The sequence below is a fragment of the Rousettus aegyptiacus genome, unplaced genomic scaffold, assembly GCF_014176215.1.
Source record: "Rousettus aegyptiacus isolate mRouAeg1 unplaced genomic scaffold, mRouAeg1.p scaffold_m13_p_11, whole genome shotgun sequence".
Classification (NCBI taxonomy): Eukaryota; Metazoa; Chordata; class Mammalia; order Chiroptera; family Pteropodidae; genus Rousettus; species Rousettus aegyptiacus.
This window is the reverse complement of record NW_023416286.1, coordinates 20,888,484-20,914,088: the sequence shown is the minus strand read 5'-3', so window position 1 is coordinate 20,914,088 and position 25,605 is coordinate 20,888,484. Positions and strand designations below refer to the sequence as shown.

At 37.0% G+C, this 25,605-nt stretch overlaps 1 protein-coding gene across 5 annotated transcripts in view; it reads left to right on the top strand.

The window, feature by feature from the left end:
- Window positions 1–25,605, top strand: part of LRCH1 (leucine rich repeats and calponin homology domain containing 1) — a 180,032-nt gene that overhangs the window by 93,643 nt on the left and 60,784 nt on the right. For all 5 annotated transcript variants that reach the window (XM_016142295.2, XM_016142297.2, XM_036228603.1 and 2 more), the window contains exons 3-4: window positions 14,237–14,363; window positions 25,343–25,448. In XM_016142295.2, the coding sequence (XP_015997781.1) occupies window positions 14,237–14,363; window positions 25,343–25,448 (233 nt within the window). The remainder of the gene's footprint in view (window positions 1–14,236; window positions 14,364–25,342; window positions 25,449–25,605) is intronic.

Sequence of the window (25,605 nt, the reverse complement as noted above, 5' to 3'; positions counted from 1 at the left end):
AAAATCTATTTTAAGATGTTGGAGAGGTTGTTGTTGATGACTCGTGAAGAAAATGTACCTTAGGAAAACAGACTAACTTAGACTAGCAAAACTCTTGGCAATCATAAGGGTGTTATGAATCTAAGAATAGAGATCTTAGCTTTAAAGTTTCATCTCACAGAAAGATTCAAGAATAGAAGCTCCAAAAAAAAAAATCTTTACAGCCTTTGATCATATTGCTTTCAGAACTCTTGGTGAATGATTTTACTTTTGGTGGGTGAAACGTACAGAGCCAGGAACTGGTTTATTCTTTAGAATTCCCTATCCCTCCCAACCTACTAGTAGTAGATTATGAGGAGTTGCCAATAAAGAAGGGGAAAGCCTCTTGAACGATATGTTATCACATCATAAAAAGGAATCTGTTTTGGTTGCTTTTTCTGAAGCCTGGCATTCATTTTGGCTGCTAAACAATGTGCAGGAAGAACCAACTTCCTGATGGTTGTATAACCTGTATCCCCACATTCCTGGGGGTAGGGATCATTCTGAGAAATAATCTTTAATCCTCAATATTGCTTTCTGTTGGAAGGATTAGAAGAAGCATCCTGCAAGCTAGAGTTGCCTTAAAATGCAGATTTTATGTATTTTTGTTGTGAACACAAATTAATTTTAATTGTTTCTAAAAATGTTAATATTGTCCCTAAGTGTCCTTGCACTGGCATTTCTGAAAAAGTCTCAATTGTAAGATAGCGTTTCTTCTTTCTGAAAACTGATAAAATTGATGTTGTCTTCCTAAACTGGAAAAGGTGAAGAGTTTTGTTCAGTTCAAGATAAACCTGTAAATCCTGCATCTTTTTATGAAAATTTTACTTCATTCAAAGGGAAAATGAGAATATTTTATATATTTTGGTAGCTAGATTGTGTCTTGTGAAGTGACAGGTCAGCAGGAAAACACCAAAACACAGGTATTTGGAAGTATCCTAAATTTGAAAATATTTTTGTAGAATATTAGAGTTGGCAGTGACCATCAGGGTCACCCACTGTGTGAGCAGCAGCACATAGTTTATGCCTTGCCTTTTCTAGTGTGCTCCCTGGGCATTTGTTTTCAAGGTGGAACCTATAAATTTTAATGTATTTACATATTAAATATCTTTAAAATTTTAATGTGTTTATGAATTATTGTGCCTGTAAAATTGTATCCATTGGCATTGGTAGCTGATGGGTTTTATGAAATGTGAATGAGTTAATAATAGGATATTTCTTACCAAATTCCATTTGGTAAGAAATTCCTTTTTAGTATAGCCCATACTTGGCAAAGCTTCCTAAGAGGATTTTTCCATTATACACATCACCTGATCACAGATGTTGTTTTAGATCAGTGTTTCTATTGAAAAAAAGAAGAGAAACACAAAAGGGATATTATGGCTTTGATAGTTAGACCGCTGTCGGATGTGTTGGTTTTGTTTTCAGTTCTGCTTCTAATCTTAAAAGAGTTTTCAAGATCTTAGTGCTACAGGTCTGCTTTCTGAAAGTGGGGTGAAGACCTACTTCTAATTTATTGTGTGTATATATATATAATTTTTTTTTGATTTTCAGTAATTCTAGAAGTTTTTTCTGCAAGCCTCAATTACATTTATGCAAATTACATTTATTTTCTAACTAGACAAGACAAAAGCCCTTTGAAACATTTCCATTTCATCAATAATCAACTTCCTTTATTTCCTCTAACAGCATTGTAGCTTACCAAGGCTCATAACAATTACTGTAGATGAGAAGAGGGAAGGAAAGAAAAACAGAACATGAACATGTGAAAGAAGGTGTGGGATTTTGGAATAATCAATCATATTTGAGCCCTTCAACAACCTTTAAGTAGGAAATAGCAAAGCGATTTATCCCTAGGCTGCACTGCTTCATAAATAAGAATAATAGACATTAGTGGAATTAATTTCTTGACACTTTATAGTCTGTTTAGCACTTTCAGTTTTGTTATCTTGTTTAACACTGTGCTCCATTGCATTCCCTGCCCCTTAGGACAGTCACATAATCATAAAAATAGTTAGAAAATTTTCCAGGAGACCAACAAAATTTTAAATAAGGGAAGGCTTTTGTAATTTTAAAAATATCTGCTATATCTATAGTTGGTTCCTCTTTTTAATTCCTAATATTGTAAATTTTTGCATTTTTTCTTCTATTCAGTTTTTCAGAAGTTTGTTTTAATGGTGTATTTTTTTTAAAAAAATTAACATTTAATGTTAGTGACCATCTTTTTTGAGACTTTATTTTCTATTTCATTAATTTCTGATTATATATATATAATACAAGTTTTATTCATCACATTTCCTTCTATTTTTTTATATATTCTTTTTCTAACTTCTAGAGTTTGGGACATTTAGGTCATTAATTTTTAGTTATTTTTATTTTTTATAAATGTATTTGAGGACAAAGATTGTCCTCTACATGGTGCTTTAGCTGACCCCTAAAAGTTGTGATATGTAATATTTTTTAAAATCAATCATAAATCTTTGAATTTTCAGTATTTTTTGAACCATAAGTTTTCCATAGAATAGATTTTTAAAGTTATCTTTTAAAATTGATTTTGAATTTAATCGTGTTGTGTTTAGAGGATATTTTCTATTTTGATCTTTAAATTCATTGAGATTTGCTTTATAGCTTACACATAGTTAGTTTTATGAATATTCCACATATTTTTGAAGACTGTATACTCTATAAGTGTTATATGTTAGGTTCTAGTAAATCCATTTAGGATAACTAAAATTTAGGAGCCCACGTCCTCTCTACCATAACATATTTTGTGTCTGCTTAGTGTATATCAGTTACTGAGAAATATATGTTAAGCAAAATAAGATGATCGTGGACTTGTTGGATTTTCCCTGTAATTCCATCAGTTTTTAATGTATATATTTTAAGACCAAGTTATAGACCAGGTATTTTGAGGCCAAGTTCAAAATTGCATGTCTTTCTGGCAAATTTCAGGTTTTCTTGTTGTATAGTGATTCACTTTATCCCTTAAATGCTTTTCTTGAGTTACAGTCCATCCTATATGAAATTAATACTTATATCTTAGCTTTTAATCATTTTTGCCCTCATTTATCGTTTTCTACCCCTTTAAAATTAATCTTTCAACCTTAAGTTTTAGGTATGTCTCCAAATAGAGTATAGACAGATTATTTTTAAAAACATCTGATCATCCTTATGATAGTGAGTTTAAGCCATTTACATTTGATGTGATTACTTATGAATGTGAATTTCTATTTTCCTTATTTTGTATTTTATCAAGATTGTCTTTTTCTCTGCCCTTTCCTACCTTCCATTGAACATACTGAGCTTTTTTTATTCTAATATTTTCTTCCTCTTTTAGAAGTTAGTCATTGTATGTTTATGCTTTTAGTAGAAAGATTTCCTATAAATTATTAATATAAACATTTGACTTGCAGAAGTCTAAAGTTCTGTAGGTAAAAAATATCTTTCTCATCCTTCTAAAAGTAATAGCATATATAGAAAGCTTAAACTGCAAGCATTCTTCTCCAAATTTTATATGTTATTTCTATACTTTATTTTAGATCAACCTTTTTACCTTGATTTTTACCTTGATTTTTTAAAATTAAAATTATTGGAGTAACATTGGTTAATAAATCAGATAGGTTTCAAGTAGACAATCCAATAATATGCCATGTGTATATTACACTGTGCATTCACCACCCAAAGTTAAATTTCCTTCTGTCACCGAATATTCTACCCCCTTTCTGCTATCTACCTCCACCTTCCCTCACTTCCCTCTGGTAACCACTAATCCACTGTCTGTGTCCATGAGTCTCTGTTTATATATCATGTTTGTTTGTTACTTTTAGTGTTTATCCCACATATGAGTGAAATCATATGGTTCTCAACTTTTTCTGTCTGACTTATTTCACTTAGAATGGTAATCGCAGTATCTGTTCATGTTGTCACAAATGGCAGTGTTTTACCTCATGACTGAGTAATGTTCCATCGTATGTATGTACCACCTCTTCTTTATCCTGTCATCTCTTGATGTGGACTTAGGTTCTTTCTATGTCTTGGCCACATGAATAATGCTACAGCGAACACTGGGGTGCATATATCTCTGTGGATAAATGTGTTCAAGTTTTTTAGGTAAATACTCAGACAAGGGATTACTGGGTCATATGGTAATTCTATTCTTAGTTTTTTGAGGAACCTCCATACTGTTTTCCATAGTGGCTGTACCAATTTACATTCTAGCAGCAGTTATGACAGTTTCTTTTTCCCTAAAAACCCTCCAACACTTGTTATTACTTGTCCTGTTGATAATAGCCATTCTAACAGGTATGAGATAGTATCTCATTGTGGTTTTGATTTGCTTTCCCTAATAGCCAGTGAAGTCAAGTATCTGTTCATTATGTCTGTTGGCCATTTGTATGTCTTCTTAGGAAAAGTGTCTGTTCAGGTCCTCTGTCCATTTTTTAATTGGATTGTTTGGGGTTTTTTTATTGTTAAGTTGAGCTTTTTATATATTTTGGATAGTAGGCCCTTATCAGAGGCATTGTTCGCACATATATTCAGTTGGTTGACCCTTTTTTGGTTGCCGATTTCTTTTGCCGTGCAGAAACTTTTTAGTTTGATATAGTTCCATTCATTTATTTTTGCTTCTACTTTCCTTGCCTTTGAGGTCAGATTCATAAAGTCGTCTCTGAATCCAAGGTCCATGAGTTTAATACCTGTGTTTTCTTGTATGCAATTTATTGTGTCAGATCTTATATCCAGGTCTTTGATCCAGTTTGAGTTAATTTTGGTATGTGGTGACAGATAGCAGTCTAATTTCATTCTTTTGAATGTGGTTTTCCAGTTTTCCCAGCACTATTTATTGAAGAGGCTTTTCTTTCTTCACTGTATATTTTTGGTTCCTTTGTTAAAAATTATTTACCCATATATATGAGGATTTAATTCTGGACTCAATTTTATCCATTGGTCTGTGTGTCTGTTTTTCTGTATTTAAAGACATATTGTTTATATGTGAGACCTCTCATTCTATTTCTCACATTTCTTTATCGCTTTTATAGTTCTCATTTCTTTACATTTGGGGTCATTTTCAAGTACAAGAATGCCTTTAAATATATCAAGAGTGAAAGTACAGTAATTTTTTGAATGCAGGAAAATTATGGTACCATGGGATTCCTTAATTGAAGGCTCTTATTGGGTGGATTATAAAGCACAGGAACTATACATTTTAACTTGTAAGTGAAATTTTATGTACTCTCTTACTCTTATAATAGTGTATTTTGTTGGTTTGCTAAAAACAAACTTTCACTTGGTACTAAATTTCTGACTTGTTTTAGTTATTTTATTCTCAAACTGGATGAGAACTAGTCTTAAAGCCTTTGACTCATTAAATGAGAGTTTGTGAGAATTTTGTAATTTTTAATTCTTTCTTTGTCGAGCTCTGTCTTTTCTGTTTCGTCAGCATCCTCCAATCCTTCCTGGTGCCTTAAATTAAAGGCCACATGGAATTAGGGCTTTAGGCAAGTAGGCTTTCTACAGTCTGGGGACATAATGGCCAAGCCGGGGCATCACTCTGGTTCTCTTGGTGTTTTCATTTGCTTATTAGCAACAATTAACAGTAACTGGACACATAATGACAGTTACTTTTGAGAAAAGAGACACAGTTTGGTTTTCTCATCTTCACAATCCAGATCAAAATATGTTACTTCATTTTCAAAAGTAATAAAACATGCATGCTTTGCTGTAGTGGCAGGGAAATTGTAGAATATGATGTTTAAAATATAATCCTACGACTGAAAGGAATGCTTGTGCTCTGAAAAGTCAGGGAGGGAAAATCTTGATAAAACAATGTAGCCAAGAATTTCAAATAGCAGTTTTTTCCAGGGAAGAGCTATTAAGTCAAGAATAAATACATATTCTGTGGTTCTTTATCTTAAAAGAGTCAAGGGATTGGGTGGATGTTCAGGAGTCAAAAGGGATGATTGTGACAAGAACAGTTTATTCTGTAAGGCATTTTTTTCGTCTCCTGTCATTTCTCAGAACACCTTTTACACTCTTGGACCAGATGGACGATCAGGACAAATAGAATGATATAATCTCTTTAAACAGTAAGATCCAAATAACAAAGATGGGTTGGTCAATATTAGAGTTGGATTATTTGGAACTGTGTTATCTATTAATCTCAATTTATCTACCTAACCTCAAGAAATCAGGCAGTGTTTTCTGATACTACATTTGGCAACTGGCAAGCCATAGCAAAAAGGTATGTGAAAATAATTTAGGAAAACTGATCCGTTCTACTCAGTGATTAATTCATCTGTTCATGAATCGAGAATAATAGCTCTGGAGAAAACTCATCTGCCAGACTCCATAAGAGAAACATTGTTTATTTATTTCTAACCTTAGTGATGCCATTGGATAGGTTAAAGAGTAAGTAGAATGCTATTTCCTCAAAACAAATTCTGTGGAAAAATATTCTGTTGGATGTTAATAGATATGCTTTAAAAAAAAATGTTCATTTATTGTGCTAATCAGTGTTGCGACTCTCTAAGCAACATGGGACTCTTTTTTCTTTTTCGTGTGAGGTTCTGCCTGTTACCATGCCCTAGGATAGTGCTTTTCCAAACACCAATTTGTAAAAGCTGATTTGGAAGAATGTTTATTACCCAAGGAATTCTCCAGGAACTGACTTCATGTCTAAAAAAAGGATGAGATTAAAAAGAATGCCCCTTAATAATGTCATATTCAGAGGCCAAGTAATCTAGATGAACTGAATGTATTGAAAGATAAGTTGAAATATAAGTAGAAAACAGATAGGCACAGGAAACAATAAAGTATAAAGTGTGTTGCACAGGGCTGCCATCCAGGCTGATTTATTTTTTATCTAACACCCTAAAAAAAAAAAAAATACGCACATACACAGACACATATACACATTGTTTATTATTACTTATCTGTCAATCACAATAGTGAATGTAATTTATTTTGAGAAAAATTAAGTACCGAAAAGCACAAAGAATATATCAATCACTCCCATTAGTCAGATTTAACATTTGTTAATTTTTTGTGACATTTGCTCTAGGTTTTTTTGGCGTCCCTTTCTTTGTAGGATTGAACTTTTCTTATAGGGGGCGGGAGGATGTTTTCAGACTTTCCGAGAGCTCTGTATTATGTATTGAAGAGAAGAAGATCTTTGATCGAAAGTCTCAAGAAGCTGAGTCTTTAAATTTCTGCTCTGAGATTTCATTCTTGAAATACTAAAGTCCCTATGATAAAATGAATTACCTATGAAAGGTTAATTCTTTAAAGAACGGTAAACTCATGACTCTAATACAAATGTAAAATGAACATGTCAAATATTGCATTTAACTCATTAATTAATGAAGGAACCAGTTAGATGTTATAACGTCTTTAAAGGAGAATCACACACACACGCACACACATGCATGCATGCACGCGTGCACCCTGGTAGGCTTGTTAAAGTGAATTTATAAATAGTTGCAGAACTGGTCAGTATCCAGAGAGCAATAATCAGTTGCAGGTCTGCTTCACTCATCACAGTTGATCTGTGTTTCTGTAGAAAAAAAATGGTTTTTAGTAATACTAGTTTTCTACAATTTAAAGAGCTGTAAAAATAATTTAAAGACAGTGAAAGGCAGAGATAATCTGGAAGGGTGTGCTAGACAGGACCCCCAGCAATGGTTTTGCCCATTCAAAATCATTTACAATTTTCCTCATATGCCCAATGGTTTAATTTATATCACTTCATGCAAGAATTATAGTTTCTTGAAGTATTTGAATGAGACCATATGTAGAAGGAAATAATAAGCATTGCTTTTCAGTGTAAATTGTAAAACTCCTTCCAGATCCTGTGTCTGTGTGTGGTGGGTGGAGGACTGAGAAGGTAGCAAGTGTGCTTTGAAAGTAGTGCATTTACTGTTTGACCAATAATTTGGACAGCTGATCTGCAGGGAATTTTAGTAAACTTACAAGTGGTAGCCTTTCTCATACATCAGTCTCAGTGAGATACCACTGTGACCTCAGTACCAAGAGGAGAGAGTAGTCTGGGGTCTGTGGCAGAGGCAGCTTTGAGCATTTGACAGTGGCGCCCAAAGTCTGCAGACACTTCTTTGGAGTTATTAGGATGAGTCAAGAATTCTTTCTTTCACCTTACATGATAAGATACATAAAGGAAGTCTCACTTTCTTTATTCATTAGGAGTCACTAATATTTTAATCTTAAATTTGAAAAACCAAGAAGGAAATTTCTGCTGCTACTACATTTTAAAAATATATAACCAATGTTCAAGCAGGATGTAGGCGGTATCAGCTCAGAGAGGTGTTGCCTACTCTTGTTAGGGGTTAAGTTTTAGGCTTCATATACATTTCGTATTTTCTCAGAGCTTAGTGAATAGGTTGTTGAGTGGAGTAACTATAGAAAATAATTGGCTTCCTTTCAGTATATGATACCATAGGACCATCCTTCCTTGTCTTTGGTCACATGATTTTCTACTCACTTTTCTGTTTCTTCTCTATTCCGGTGCTTGGAAATTCTTTCTCTTCCTGTGCCTTAATGCTGAATTCCTCAAAGGTCAACCTTAAATTCAGTTTCTCTTAAATGTCTCTTGACTCTTCAAAATTCAACATGTGCTAAACTAAGTGATTTTCTTCTTTCACAAATTAGCGTATCTTGGATTCTTGTTCCTGTCCATGCTCCTACTGTTTTTCTCTAGTACTCCAATTTGAAATATCAGAAATGATCTTTGACCCTTTTCTCTATCTTTCTTTATATAAATCAATCATTGAACTACAAGTTTAGCATTTCATTGCCCCCTGTTTGGATTTCAGTGCCCTCTTACTGGTTTCCTGGTTTACCTTCACTTTTTATTCTAAAGTAAGTGAGAAGAGGCTGTGTTGTGTTAAGGGAACATCATAGACTTTGATCTGAAGCCTGACTCACCTGGATTCAAACCTTAATACAGAGTGACTCATAGCTAGGCAACTTGGAGTAAGTTATTTAAATTCTCCGAATAATATCAGTTTTTGTATCTGAAAAGTAGGGAGTTTAATGCTTATATTACAAGTTTGTTATGAATATAAATAAAATTATAGTTGTATAAGTGCCTAACAGAGTGCCTTATATGTAAGAACTATCTAAGAAATGCTCGTTGAATTTGTTGAATCAAATTTTGTGGCATGTCATACATATTCCAGTATGGGTTAAGAAAAACATTGGCAAAGGTCTGGTATTTGAGTAAAGTCAGTAGATTTTACTAAAGCGTTGTTACTAAAGAGACTGTGCTACTGATTTGTGGAAGTATTCGAGCAGTTAAGTGGAACTGAGTTATCAGTGGCTGTCAAGTTACATAGAAGCTCTCTGAAAGCTCATTTCCTTGGAAGGATAAGTGGGAAAAAAGAGGATGTATATAGACTTACACTCATGCATGTCCATCTATATAACACATTCAAAAATTCATAGAAATAGGTGGAGAGGCACACATCTTCAAATGATGAACAATAATGTTCAGGCATCTTAATTTTTATTACATATTTTTTATTAACTCAGTGTCTCTGGGTAAAAGTTGATCTGAGTAGCCTGTTACCATTTAAGTCAGTATCAGTATCCTTTTTTTGTGGAAAAAAAGTGTTAAAGTAAAAAATATATAATTTCATGTCTTTGGTGGAGTGGCATTAAGCAGAAGGTGGATAAGGTAGGTGTACCTTCCTGGTGACAGCAGCTACAGTCTTTTTTACTTACAACATGGCTCCAAAAGTCAGGGGGGGAGGGTGGGGGATTATCTTCAGTGCCAGTACATCCTTCCTAGCCATTTAGTGATGGTTTTCCTATGGGCCAGCAACTATGTTTTGCACAATAGTATTTTTTAGGACACAAGGCTCAGGGATCTACAGTGTTAGTGCTTAAAACCCCAAACCCATATTGTTGCTTCAGGAGGGGGTTGGCAAATTAATATTCTTGGTAGTATCAGATACTGAGTTCTCTTTAAACATCCAACAGTTCTTGTTTTTGAACCATTAGCTCCATTTTAGAATGAAGGAAGGACATAATAAATATTATACAGGAAATTGAAAGTAATAGTTTTTAGAGCTTTGTCCTTTTAGAGTGGAAAAACTCTTTAGAAAAAAAAGGGAGAGGAAATAACTGAGAAGAGACAAGTTACCAATAACAGCACTTTGAAATCTAATTACAGACATTGGTAATGGTGGTTGCTGACTGTTAGGGGTGTAAAACTGGAATATTTTAAGAAAGATTTTTTTTATGCTCCAGTGGAGACTGATAGGCTGTTACTGTGGGAAATCAGTTCAGTCGCAGTAGCCAAATATGGTGCAGGTATGCACAGTGAAAATGCACAGTGAAAATGCACGGCGGAGCAGCCAGGGCAGCAACGTGCCTCCATTCTGAGCTGCTTCAGACACTCGCTTTATGCTTTTCTTTCAGTTCTCTTTTTCTCAGAACATGGCCTTTATGTCTGTGAGGGACGGATTGATACAGTGTTCAAGACCCAGTTGTGAAATGATGATTCAGTGTTTCTAGTTTTGAAACATTTTAAATTTCCAAATGATTGTCATTCTGAAGTTGTAGGTAGCATAACTGCCTTCAAAGTTAGATTTAAACATGGATTCCCAGATTTTATGCGTATATATAATCTCATTCAAGATGAATAATTTTGTCTAAAATATTAAAATTATAAAACATAATTTTTATGTTAACAAAATTAAAGTCGACCAAAATATCACCAGGCAACTTAAAGCAACGTTTTGTTGTTGGTAATTGTCTCAAACATATAATGATGGTGAGAATGAAGGGGGAGGGCTAGTGATAAAAGGGAACCGAGGGTGAGATAATTTTGCTATGGTGGGTTTTTCAAAATGGACCGAGCAGGAAAAGGAAATGGTTTTCTATAGATATTGTTCATTGTTGTGTGTGCATGAAGACAATTAGCAGTCGACTGTCATATGCAAAACAGAAAAAAAGTTGCTTTGCCTTTAGCGAAAGGAGGATAGGTTATGCAAAAAGAACACAAAAACACAGGCAAGGTATCCTGTGAAAAAGGAAACTTACTTGGTTACAGTAATATTTGCTGTTTACAGACAATGCTATTCAAACAAACAATAAGTCCTACGTATTTGTTACTTCCCCTCCCTGGCTGAGACTCAGGTATGGTGAGTGGCCAGGGGCACCCATGCCAGGAAACCTGCTCTGCTTTCTTTGTGGCCCGTTGGATATATGCTGTGACACTTTCTTAATCTGTGATGGTTAATGATTTCACATAATTATTTCTGTTACTTTTTGGAAACCAAGTAATAAATAGAGATGGCGATCTCTAGGTATTCATGGTTTCCCAGAGAAATGGTAAGATCCTAGAGTTAGGGAAGTTGGGAGAGAAAACAGTCAATTCGTGTGATTAAATGGTCCAGTCTTGGTTCTCCAGACTGGAAATCATTACATGGTTTGTTTTGACCCGAAATTTTATAGCCTTGTTCTACTCAGCATGTCTTAGAGTAACTGTCTTTTTATTTTCTTTAATCAATATGTTTCAAGAAGTGAAATATGAAACCATATTTTAAAAGTGACTGAAATTTTAGCAATTAGGAAATAAAATAACTAAGACCTAGCTAAGCACACATATGCTTTTTTTTGGTCACCTCCCTAACACTTTGCTGCTTTAGTGGTTAAGTTTGGTTTAATCTTTATATATGGATTTAGTTTTGGGCTGAACACTTTTGCATCCATAATCTCATGTGTCATGATACGTAGGTAGTAAGGAGTATTATGTATGTGTTATGGACGACAAAGCCAAAGAGGTTAAATGATTTATCTGTGGTTGTAGAGAAGATTTCTGGCAGAGATGAGATTTGAAACCAGGTCTTATAATTCCACTGTTGGTGACCTTTTTACCAATTAAGTAAAAGTCAATCTATTATAAAAATCTTCCTATAAATTATTTTCTGTCAAGTGAGTTCCATGTTTCATTATTAAGTGACCCCATATGCATACAAAAAAGATATATTTCAGTAGAATAAAAGATGCATATGATGCCGTAATAATAAAATTACATGTAAGAATATAGCATATTTTTATCATCATATACTTTGAGGAAAATGACTTCCTGATAAGCCAATAATAAATTATGTGAAATGCTGTCTGAAAACATGGATATTAATAAGTGCTGTAGTCAAAATGCATGAAAAAAAAAGACTCTCTAAGAGTAAATCATACAAAAGTAGCTTGATTTGTGAATTCCTTAAAGAATTAGGTTAAGTGTGAGGGATAGAGGTACTTGAAACCAAGAGAAATTTATCCTGCAAACTTAGGCTATCAAAACTGTCCATAGTATGTGGAGCCGCCTTGTTTCACCTTGGAATGAGGAAATAGGCAAATCTAATAGGGAGTCAAGTCATTCAACTGAGAAAGGTGGAAGACAAGCATTAGCAGTAACCACGGTCTGGTCAAAGCCCACTGCCTTCCTGAACCTGCTCATTCCTCCGTGCGCCATCGTCACCGAGACTGGGCAGAGAGACTCACAGGAGATGCCGGGTGGGCTCAACTCTGTGATGGCAGGAATTCTCAGGTCGCCATGACCGAATCTAATTTCCACTGCTGAGTAAGCGGCCCTTTCCTCCCACTAATTTACTTTTTTGTAATGAGTGAGTTAAATTTTTTTTTTTTGATGAAAATTTTGTTTTCCTATGTGGTTTGCTGGCTAGATGTGAAGATAAATGTTGGCTAGTACCTTATCGGACATTATTTGGCTTTATTTTTAAACATTCTTTTCGCAAAGGGCCTTTTTATAGCACAGAGGTTCTCAGGAGACAAGTAGGGGGTAGGATAGTGGGTTGTGGCCTGAGGCCCTTATTTGCTTGAGAAAAATTGTTGCCAGATGAGCGGCTTCAAAAAGCTCAGGCTGCTGATGTGGGTAAAGGATAAAAGAGAACAGTCTCTCCTCTCCTTTATAAATAAATATTTGCTGGAGAGCTAATGGGTTTTTGTGTGCATGTGCATCTCTTTTTTCTATTGGGGAAATTGCAAGTAATATGGGAACATCCTGTGATAAATTATATAAAGTAGAGGCTGAGAGAACAGATGGATGAATAGAAGAAATGTGCCCCCACGTCTATGGAGTGTTATGACTAAAGTCTTGTCATCTTATTTGTCTACTGGTGATTAACTACAGTGTAAATAGAGGAATGTATGGGACATAAATAAATAGCTGTTCTATCCGCAGCCTTTAGTATAAATAGCCCTCGTCCCCATCAAAGAAACCATAAATGCTTTCGAAGCTTAAGGTTTACTTTATTTTGAATTAGTACCCACCCTGGAAGAATTCCGGTATGATTAATACCATACAATCTTTTCTGAATGAGCAGAGCCTTCATTGCATTGCTTAAGTGGCATGATAAATGGCTCTCCCAGTTCAATACCTGCGGATCTGACTAGATGCCTACATTAAGGTAGCAAAACTGGGAACGGTTTCAATCTGCATTTCCAAGTGGCTGACATTACCATGTGGGTGATTCATAGATTTGATTTAATATTTTCTTTTCTCTCAGAAAACTCAGCAATGATGATAGAAAGTTCAGAGACTCTGAGTAGAGAACCTCTTAGTGCAGAGCTGAGGTGGGACCTGGACTCAGACTTCGCTGGCTTCTCTGTGAAACTGCAACCCCTCTAAGCTCCAGCTTCACTTTTGCTGAAAGGCCAACTTTACTTTCACTTTTGAATGAGCTCCCTCACAGATAACTAAATAGAGTTTAGCTACAGAGGCTCAAAACGTTGAAAGTTGGCTAGTGGTTTTGTGCTTTGCAGGAAGATGATCTCTCTGTCACTATTAAAATGGATGAGATGATGCCTTCACATGCTGGTCCTCGTGGAATTTCCTGCTCACATTATTAGGAAGAGAGCAGTTGGCCTCAACTTCCTGTTGCTGTTGGTGGTGCAGGGTGCGTTGCCCATCTGTCTCCTGGTTGGCCGTGGGCTCAGCTTCTGCAGGAGTCCCTTCTGCTGGGAAAGTTGTTTCCCTCAGAACTGCCTATGCCTCTCTTTTTATAAAATATATATTCACTCGGGATTTGAGTTATTACACATACAGAAACTATTGAATTTTTATATTCGTAAAATGTCTTCTTCGCTCACTTCTCTCATCTTGCTTGTTAAAAAACATGTTCACAAATAGTATGGAGTGGTCTCTATGTTTACGTGTGCTCTTGTTGTATTGTCTTTGCAGTCGAAATCAGCTGTCCGCCCTGCCCGCCTGCCTGTGTGGTCTGCCTCTCAAAGTCTTAATCGCAAGTAACAACAAACTTGGATCACTGCCAGAAGAGATAGGTCAGCTCAAACAGTTAATGGAGTTGGTATGTTACTGATTTTTAAGATGCTCTTTTTTGTTTGTTTACTATTCATAGCTTATCACTGTTGTCAGAAAGACTTTTTGCTACAGTTGGATGAGGAGGCTGTATTGTTGGAGGGGTATATATGATAAAAACATTAAGGAGGGGGAGGAACAATCTTGGCTTAGCTGTAACACAGTTCCTGAATTTTGCAGGTTTCCTGTAGTTTATACTTCTTGAAATTCACAGGCTTTACAGTTCCTGAAGTTTACAGGTTGTCATACAGTACTAGGTCATTTTTTTTCCCACACTGTATATGTTTGTAATAATTATGGATAAACTGGAAAAATAATCTACACATGTTAGTAGACCCCACTTTATGAATGTATATACTAAAGTCGCAAGACAGAAAGAACGGAGTTCTCTGATTCTATTAAGTATTTGAGTAACCATGTCCCGAATTAATGTAATTTTAAAATGTGACCATATCCCCAGGGATAAAAAGAAGTTATAGATAGGTAGAGATGGACTGTGTGTGCCTGAGGCTGGAATGCACTACTATATTTCAGCTTTTTCACTATCGATTTAATTACTTACTTTTGTTTCGTACAATGGGAAAGAATAAATCCTTTCTAGAGTTCCATTGAGCTACAATGGGTGAATGTAGAGGTAAGAATGAACAATCAGGTTAAATCATAACAGTCATAATTGATTCTCTAAGCAAGTATTATTTTATACCGACCATGTGTTAAGCATAGAGCTGAATATTATGATTACAACCATAAAAATGACACAGTACCATCTTTAAAGTAGATGCCAGCCTGGAACATTGATTGTCGGTAGTTTTACTTTTGTGTGTCAACTCCTGTTAAGTTCTTTGAGGCTACCTGGAATACTGCAGTGATGGCTTGTGAATGCTGTGATCACTTAGTCATGTCGGCAGAATTGGCTAGGAGAGCAACAGCACCCATGTCACATATGTATCAATTTTCACTTTGGTATAGAAATGAGTAATTGCTGTGTAAAAGCATTCGAATTATAAAAAGTGCCTTTTTTCAGTACTTATGTGATAGCAGTATCTGAAACCCATTCTAGCTCGCTTACACCAAGAGTCGTGATTGATTATAGAGATGCGGGGGTCTTCACATCACTCATTATCAGGACATTGATCAGGGATCATGAGTGACTAGAACAAGGCACTGGAAAGTTGTCAAGAACCATGGCCATGGTTTGTTTCTATGAGTTTTCTCTGTTTCTGTCTGCAGTGAAGATGTTGCCTAGCTCACAGATCCCAAGTTTAAATGTCCTCCCAGCTAAAGCATTTAGCAGGGGCCTGCTAGCAGGTCTCAGCCCTGGTTTCTAAGCAAGAGAGGCAAGACCTAAGTCTGATGTTCTCTCCTGACTCAGTCAGCGATGCCCGACACATGACATGATCACATTGCTCAGACGTGGCTGCTCAGCTACCACAGAGGGGCGCAATTCTGAAAGAAATAGTTATTAATTTGGGTCCCCTCCACCCGAAGTCTCTATTACAAGAAGTATGGTCATGGAGCAGGGAATGATTGATTCAGTCTTGGGGTTGGGAAAAGTCGTAAGGGAAGAGACACTTGAGAGGCTCCTTGCATTAGTCTATGTGGGATTTTCTATATGGAAAAAAGACAGCAGGGACGGGAGAAGAAGGGATAGGTTGTGCAAAGACGAGACAGCCTGGGACTGCATGGCATGCTTGAAGAGTGAGAAGCAGTTTAATCCCGCTGAGGCTGGATAGAATGCGGCCGGGTGCCCCATCCTCGTGGCCACTGCCTTGGATTTAGGTCACCATCGCCTCCCTCATAGGGCATTTGAGGCCCCCCATGGTCTGGGCCGTGCTTCCCCCTTCAGGTTCATCTCTTGTCCCTGTCCCCTTCACCCTCTGGGTTCCAACCTTCTGGGGACACACCTTGTCCGTTTTCACTTCTGGCCTTTTGAAAGCATCACTCTTTACACATGGACTATTTCTTCTTCCTCTTCTCTTGGTCAGTTCATAGACAACTTAGATCTCACATTCTCCAAAAAGCCTTTGCAGATCCTCCTACCCTGAGTTAGGTGCTCCTAAGGCAAACACCCTATACTCCCCGTCAAGTTTTCAGTCACATTTGCCACCTTACTTGGTGTTCCTCACACCAGCCTCCCCCACCATACCTTGAAAAATGCTTAAGAATAGGAACTATATCTAACTTGCTCTTGTATCCTAGTGCCCGGCACATGATAGACACCCCAAAGTGTTTGCTGAATGCTGCTTTCAAATGGTAGAAAGTGGGCTATGAAGGTGTCTTGGGACAGTTAGGATTCCCTATTACTGTGCTGGGTTGGGGGACCTCTATCTTGCAGTCCAAGTCAGTTCAGAAGGTATCATTTTAACTGGTTCCATAAAACAAACACAGAATAATGCTTTGAATGAAACTGATAGTTATATGCTTTTTTAGAAAACTTCTTTTAAGAGTCCTATAAATCACACAATTCTAGTTTGCTAAAGTCTGGATTGGGCCTCGCAAACACAATATGAATTACAAGCTGGTTTTTTCTTCTTGGGCTCCTGCATATGGATGGAACACTGTGAGGTCAGTTTTCTGGAAACTTTTGGCAGCGGAATGTGTTTCTGTCCCTCCGCGCCCTGGGCTTAAGCCCACAGCATGCCATCCATCAGCTGTGCCGCTAGAACTACAGACCAGCTCATCTGTTAATTGGCGGCACATGTGCTGGGCCCTGGAGCCGGCCCCACACTCGAGCAGAGCTTTCCTCAAATACTATTGTCAGCTGCCAGGCTGGCAGAGGAAGTAGAACAGCACTGCCTCCTACAAGGACACATGAGATTATGGGTGGCTGTAAGCGATGCCCTGAGCTTGTCTAAGCACCTTGTCTGGAGCCCTGCTCTAACCAAGGCTGCCGTGCCTCGTCACGTACAGCACTGTCACCAACTAGTCCTTGTGTCTTTTCTCTACCAGCAATAACTGTTGAACCCTTGAGTCCTAGAATGTTACAGCCTTAGGGGTTTTAAAAGCATCTAATCCAAAGTCTTGACATGTTACAAATGACAAAACCCGAGGCAGAGAGACCATGAGCAATGTGCCAAATGTCACGCCGGTGTAGCTGACTCGTAACTTAAGTTGAAACAGCCTCACCTACCACTGTCCAATGGAAAGATAATGTAAGCAGCAAATGTAATTTTAATTGTACTGGTAGCTACATTAAGAAAATATATAAAATCAAGTGGAATTAATTTAAAAAATGTATTTTAACCAAAGGTAGCCAAGATATTATGTTAACATATATAGAATATAAAATTTTTATATTTTATATATATATTTTTTGTACTAAGCCTTTGAAGTCCAGTTTGTATCCACACTGACTGCACATCACAGATTGGACTGGCCATGCTTCTCATGCTTAGTAGTGACATGTGGCTAGTGGCCACCCTACTGGACAGGGCACTTTCCATTCTACTGAAATCTGTGTGTAAGCAAGCGTGACCTTTGGGTTTATTTGTGAGGTTGGTAAAAATTCAATAAGTTACCATTATTTAACTACAAGAGGCAAGTGACCTTGTTTAAGGTCACAGACTAAAAAAAGATTCGTTTCCTGTCTGTTCTTATCTTTCATCTTTTTGCTTAAAATAGTAATGTTATTATAGGTAGCCATGTCACATGATTTTAGCTATCAGTTGGGGAAAAAATTCCCCTGGGAGCCTAAACTAAGTCTAGAATTGCCTTGGGAGCCTTCTGTTCTATGGTTACTTAGTAACCAAACTTAAAAATGGGAACTCCCCAAGCATTCAGAGTACCTTAAACCACCTAAATGCTGATAAAATCTTTCCGCTTATTAGGCTTAGTATTTTTTAAGTATTCTGTAAGAAATATTCTTAAAATTTTCATCTTAGATTCAGAGTATCCTAAATTGAGTTGTAAACTATTTTTTTTTTCCAAGTATGAGTGGAGCATTCCAAAGTCATCATTTGCTTAAAAAGTAAACACAAACACAAAAACATTGTAGCCATCTACAAGAAAGGAATTGTCCTTTCTGATTTTTGAGAGAAGTTGGAGTTGGAAAAAAATATCTTACTTTCTTAAATACATCACAGTTATCTAAGAATCTTAAAACAAAGAACATTGCCATTCAGTGATTGGCTTGTCCTGCCATAGGTTGTGCAGGAAATATTGAAAAGAGGTTTTTCTTGTTCCATGAAGAAGCCATTTAGAAACACTACTGAAATGTCTTTTTCTTGAATCCACAAGAGATACTGGGAGAATTTATATATTCTTAGCTCTATGGAGCTGGCCCCTCCAGAGTTATTACCGATGGGAATGATCTAGTACTTTCTGACCTTCTTGGCCACTTTGAGTGGCCATTTGTACATGTTGCCTTGTAAATCTGTGTATCTGTGTGTGCTTTCTATAATAGGAGGAGAGAAAGCACTCCCTTTTACTGTGCTCCTACTATATGCCAGACAGTCTGCTAGGTGCATGACGTGTAATTTCATATAATCTTGACATTAACCCAGCAAGGTAGCTAGCTATCATATCTACATTTTACAGACAAGTTCGAGTTGCAGAATTACCCAAAAGTGTGGGGCTGTTAAGTGGTGGAGCTGAGGTGAAAACCAGGTTTGTCTGATGAAAGTCCCCACCCTTCCTACAGCACAATACAGCTGCTCTGCTCATGGTGTCCTCCTCTGGACTGTAAGCCTCTCCTGGAGGAGGGCCATGGTTTCCTTCTTTCGCTTTCCTGGGTTCAACTTGTAGTGCTTTTCCCATTAATGTTGTGGCAGGCCATAAACAGCGCAAAGTGAATCAGAAAGTTGGAGAAGTAGGGTGTGTACCAATGGGCAGTCTCTGTCTGACAGTTTCCTCACTGAGCCACACAGCTAGCCGGGGGGGGGGGGCGGTCAGCAGACTTCTCTTATAGTGACTAAACCTCATTTTACTCATTAAAACATGTTAACATATTGAAAACATGGTTCTTCTGCTGTCAAATCATGCCTGAAGGATAAGATCTGCTAAGTATATGGTAAAAGATGCTGTACAAATGCCATATGTTATAATACAGACAGCGATGTAGACAGACACACCAAGTTAGAACACAGTAAATTTGAGAACATTATAGGGGATTTGCCAGAGGTTTAGGAGTTTTTTCATTGGTTCTCTGTGCATGCTGCCATGCTGATATCCAGAGATGGTCTGTTTCTTTTTTGGTTTTTCTCAGTTCTGCCCTCTCCCAATTCATGTGAAAATTGTGTCTTCTAGGTCTTGCCTTCATGTATGAGAACTCAATGTACTGATTCAGAAACTTGCTTTTACTGCCAAAAGAGCTCACAGGGCCTAACTCAAGTAATAATTGATTGGCAAGTGCATTTCCCGGCCCTAATTAGACACACTATTTTTTATTCCCTTTTCATGAAATGTTTGGTGGTGTGGAGAATTTGAATTCAAATACAGATTATAGGCACAGGATTTACTGAGCAGCTTCCGAGGAAAAATCCCTTCTTCATTATTTTTATGCCTCACATTCCACTCTCCGAGGTAGGTAATAGAGATGCAATTCATGTCTGCCATGGTCATTCATTCATTTGTAGTTTATGGAGAGGCCTGCTAACTGCTCTGGTTTCTGTGGGACGATTGAAAACCCATGGCTTGTTCAGGATCCCTCCTGTTGCTCCATTTCTGTCTGTCCGTTGAAGAACAGTGGGGTGGAGCATGTGTTTTGAGTGTATGGAAGGGTGTGAAATAGTTTTAAACTGGAAAGAGACAGTGTCTTGAAAGGTAATAATCTATTATACTAAAGCTTGCTTGAAAAAGTTTGATGTTCAAATGAACACACTGATTTTTCTCAATTTAAAAAAAAATTAGGGAAAACATATTTTTTCTAAATCTTACTGAAATCAAAATTGACATTATTCCTAAGTCAATTATCTTTCTGATGTGGTTAATGAATTTTCCTAACATTGGAATAAAATTAGAATTATTTAATTTCTCCTTTTATTTTTACATAGGCACAGAGAGGTTAAGACATTTACCTAAAGTTACACAGTGATTCATACAAAAGAGATTTCCAAAAACAGGACATGGGCACATCATGGGAGGCCAGTGGTAATAGTTTACATTTTCTGTCAGAACACTTATTTTTCCTCCAATTAAAAAAAGAGCTAGAGTTTTTACCAAAATATGGCTTAACCAATAGTATAACCACACCAAGTTTTTTATAACCTGAGAGGCAGACCAAGGTAGCTCATGGGAATACCGTGTGCGCTTCCACAGTATGCCCTGGCTTCACTGAAAATCTTCTCTAAAGAGATCATCTTGATAACAGTATTTATGTTGGTTTTCATTAGAGGTCACACCTTAAGAAACACTTCTGCTCTTTTTTACCTTATTTTCTGGAAGTAAGCATTACCTACTATTATTACCTATTAATAATCTCAGAATTTACTCTGATGTTTTAAATCCTTGTCATTTTTGCATCCTAAAGGTAAGTTAGCAACAAACACTTAGTCAGCAAAAATGTATCAATTTCCAACGGGCATTTAACACTCTAGAGACTTCTTTTACTGCCTAGAAAGGCTCTGATGAAATGAGAATCTTAACTTCTAAAGTTTTTCTTTTAGTTACTTAAAAGCATTTTTATTAAACCAGTGGAAAATAAGTTTTAAGTCATAATTAAAAGTCTCTATTTTGTTTTTTATGGAAATGACAAAATCGAACTGGCTGATCCATAAAAAACTTAAGTTTTAGTATTTGTTACTATCTGTGTCAAAAATAATGAAATTAGAAAATATTTATAACATGTTTACGATGATTCTACCTGTATATTTGTGGCCTTGTAACACTAAATATATGGTAATTTTGTTTCACTGAAGCTTGGAATAATTTTCTTTCTCTAAAACATAGCTTAGGGCTAATAGATAATTCAGAAGGAATTCATTTGACTATTCTGAATCTGGAATTCATATCTTGGTAAAATTCTAATTAATTGCAGAAGTGTGATGCATTAGTGTTTTTCCCCCCTAAATCTTATTTTCTTTAATGAACTGGAAAAAAAAAGTACCCCATCTTATCTTGGGCTAACCGTGGCCAGACATGTTCTAGAGAACCATAGCATTCCAGGAATATTGCTTTTACATTTTCTGCACGGAAATATCTTATCCCAAAGCATCTAGACCACTATCCTCTCTTTCTTGCTCCTCGTTCCCAGCTAATTTTAAGACATAATTACCTAAGGGTTTTATTTTTGTGATGAAATTTATAACCTCTTAAATTTAATAACTGGGATAGAATAAAGTTTTGTGCAGTTTTCTACACTATTGATTACATAATAGTGAAGTCTATCTCACTTGTATGCTAGATCTGCCTGGGCATTCTTCCCTTAAACTTTGTAGGACAGGAAGTAATTGATAGCAGAGTGTTATTAAAATAATTTGACCTTCACCATATAACTTTCAAAATGTGAATGGACAATTGGATTTTGTGTTTCTCATTGTCTACAAATGTCCTGTCTTGTAAGTCAGAGGGAAAAACTTGTTTTTACCATTATGTGAGGTTCTTTAAAAAAAAAAAAAAAGTAAATTGAGTAACCATTTCCCTACTGGTAAATAAGCATTTAAATACAACTGAGGGAAATTGCTCTTCTTTGATAAAGCCATTATGTTAGAAATATATGTTGGAAAAATCACGTTATATTTAGAGAAACAGCTTACCCTAAATTCTGGCTAACCAGAGGGTAACACTATTAACAAGTGTAAGATGAAGTACGCAGGAAAAAATTGGACAAAAATCTCACGAGATTTCATGCTGCAAAAATGCTGCCTACATATGTCATCTTGCTTCCCTCCTCCCTCTCCTTTTTTTTTTTAAGAGAAGCATGTTTTGAAAATTTATGTCCTTGAAACTTCTTTTTGTCGGTTTCACACTGAAAATCTGTGATTCTCAAGAACTGCAAAGAGTCTTTCTCATACTGTCACTCACAGACTTATAAAAACTTATTTTAGTTGTTGATAATATAAATTCTCTCAAGATAGAAAATAATTCTAATTATTCCCTCATCACCAGTGTGACTTTGCAAGTCCAATAGAATGATTTAATTTCATATATCTCTGTGTAACATTTGTGTTAGGACTCTTTTAGAAAAGAATGGAATATGGTACCTTATGCTTATTTGTAATTTGGTTAAGGCAAAGAAAGATTAAGCTTTCGTTGAAAGGATTTGGTTATTCCTGTGGCTGATCAAATGCCACAGGAATTGGGAAAAGGAGGCATTTTACTTTTCCCTTCTCATATATAGAAGTATATTTAGAAAGGCAGAGTAATTTACTGACTCAGTGAGGGACTAAAAGCAACTGAACAAATCTCTGGACCTCCTAATTCTATAATTACTTCCTTAGACCTTTATGTCTCTACAGATGTGCTCGTGGGTCGTTTTTTTGTTTGTTTTGTTTTAACGCTAGGGATGTTTTTCATAAAATGTGTGACTTTTCTACACCAGGAGCAATGCAGCAACAGCCAGCTTGGAGGAGATGCCATTGAACACCTAGCGTTCTTAATCCATCACATGCCACCCCCACCCCCACCCCCAGACACACAGCTGAGTATAGAACAGTATGGTGGGCTAATTGTATGGTGTGCCCTCAGTCTTTACAGATAGCATCTTCAGTCCCTTTGATAGGAGTAATATTGTTGCCGAAATGTTGCAGTCAGACCTTCGAGAAACCAAGCATCACTTGGAGAGTTGGAGAACTTAGGTTTGTTATGCCGGTGGTCCCAGAGGAGCTGGTGCTCTGAAGATCTGGGCCCAGAGCTCAGTTGCAACTTTGCTTAAATAGGGTTTATTTGGCATAGGCCGATTGGTTAATTTGTCCTCAGGCGGTTACAGAGTGTAGGAATTACTATGGGTTACAGGCAGTTACAATTGGTATTTAGACAGAAGAAGCAAAAGGGAAGATGAGTCTTTAGTTAATTCCGAGGTCTTCCTGCCCTACGGCCTATGCGGCAAGCATACCTACAGAAGCAGAACAAAGTGCTGATTATAAGGTTAGCCTTTTAAGTGAAAATTCCTCTTCGATATTATTACTCTTCATCTAGTGATATTCATTTAGAATACTCATGATCTTGACAGATTGGCAGGTCACTTGAGGATGTTTAGATGAGATTAGAGGGCAGCAATCCACTGTGTTCTGTATAGCCTCCATGTGAGGGCAATCGGTATAATGGCGAGTTTGTCTTATCTGAGTGAATGTGGAACTGATTTCTGAAATAAGGCTTTGCTACCTTCTAACAGGGGCAGTAAAAGGGATAATTTTTGCAAGTTCAATAGTGATGTGAAATATTTAAGGACTTGATCTCACTGGGATCATTCATAGCCCAAATATATGTGTTTCTACAATACCAAGCAAGACCTGCAAGAGATTTGGCACATCCTGTGGTCCCAGCCATGGGACGGAATAAACTGCAGCATCCTGGACATCAGCAGTAATGGACTTCATCCAATATTTATTGATCCCTTATTTCACACCTGGCATTCTGCTCGACACCAGGAAAACAAAGTGAATAAGACATGGTCTCTTCCATCTAGGAGCATACAGGCTTATTGGAGAAAGGAGACATTTGAGCAGATGAGTACAGTAAGTGACTTTCTATAGGACCACAAAGTAAAAGTGTTCAGGTTTCTCTGTTGGAGCAGAAGAGGTGGCAGAAGCCTCAAGAAAGGTTTCAAGGAGGAAGTGAGGCTTGAATTAAGTCTTAAAAGATTAGTAGGTGGGACAAGAGAACAATGCTGGGGAATGACATACCAGGCAGGAAAAGAGCCTGAAAAAGTTTTGAGACTGCGAAATGGCTTGGCACACACTGAGAACTGCAAGCAGCAGTAACGTGGATTGAGTATAGGATGGAAGGGAGGGAGGGCATTCGGAGAGATGGCACTGGAAAAGTAGGCAGCACTGTAGAGCCGGGCCTTGCTGCCTGCAGTTTGGGACTTTGGCGTATAGTTCCTGAGGAACTGTTTCAAATTTTTAAGCTGATAAATGACATAGTGAAATTTACACTGTGTAAATTTTCACTCTGGGAAGGATGGGCCTGAGGAGAATGATGCATGGAAAGCAGCTGGAGACCAGTACAGTGTATAGGTGAGAGATAATGCTGGGCTAGACTGAAGGAAGGAGTGGCTGAGGTGAGGGGGCAGAGAGCAGGTCAGAGCTACCAGAGCCAAGAGGAAGAATGGGATTAGGGGAGATAATAAGGATATATAATACTAAAAATGTCATTTCACGCATGTCAAGAAGTGGTCCCAATCAACGATTAATGGAGTAGAGTAGTAGCCTTCCAAAGCAAAGCAGACACAGTCTGCACACCCCACACACAGTATTGCTTGTAAAATGTATGTAAAGGTATTCGGGTCCAAGGTTTCCAGCCCTCCGGTAAGACATCCATTTTAACAAAACAGTGCACCCAAATAATGCAGACATTTATAGTTTTTCACTGTAAAATATGAGCATTTAGTGAAGTAGAATGTGTTCTCATCTGTGTGGAGGTTCTATGTGACAGTGGCTGAACAACGCGCTGATAATTCGTGCCAAGTATTAACTCTGGCACTTGGAAACCTTGGATGAGCGACTTTGCTTTTTTGAGCCTCGCTTTTCTGATCTGGAACCATCAGGCTAGTTATACTGCCTCGTGGGTTTCCTCTGAGGGTTGAATAAGATTGAAGCACCTGAAAGCGGCAGGCCAAGAGGCTGGTAAGGGAGCGACTCAACAATTCCAACGTCCTTCCTTTTTCCTTTTCCCTTTTTTCAGAGAATGTTTAAATCATGGAACTTTTCTTTTCTCCCCCGAACATAGCCTTACCTGGCTAGGAACCTGGAGACCAATATGAAAGTCTACCTATGTAGTTGTCCTCTTTAAATTCCTTATGGGGATTTCACATGAAGTGCTTGATTTCCTGGGAAAAGGCATTTATTATTTCTCTCTTTGCTTTTGATGCAGGATGTCAGCTGCAACGAGATCACAGCCTTGCCCCAGCAGATAGGTCAATTGAAATCTCTACGAGAACTGAATGTCAGAAGAAATTACCTTAAAGTTTTACCACAAGGTAAAAAAGAAGGGGAAAAATGAATAAAATAGGAGACTTTTATTATTTTCTTGTTTGCTTTTGTTAAGCGGTAGATCAAGTCATGTTTGTGTACACCTATTAATATTAATTATAATTTGAATTTCACATGTAGGTAACAAAAGTTATACTTAAGTTG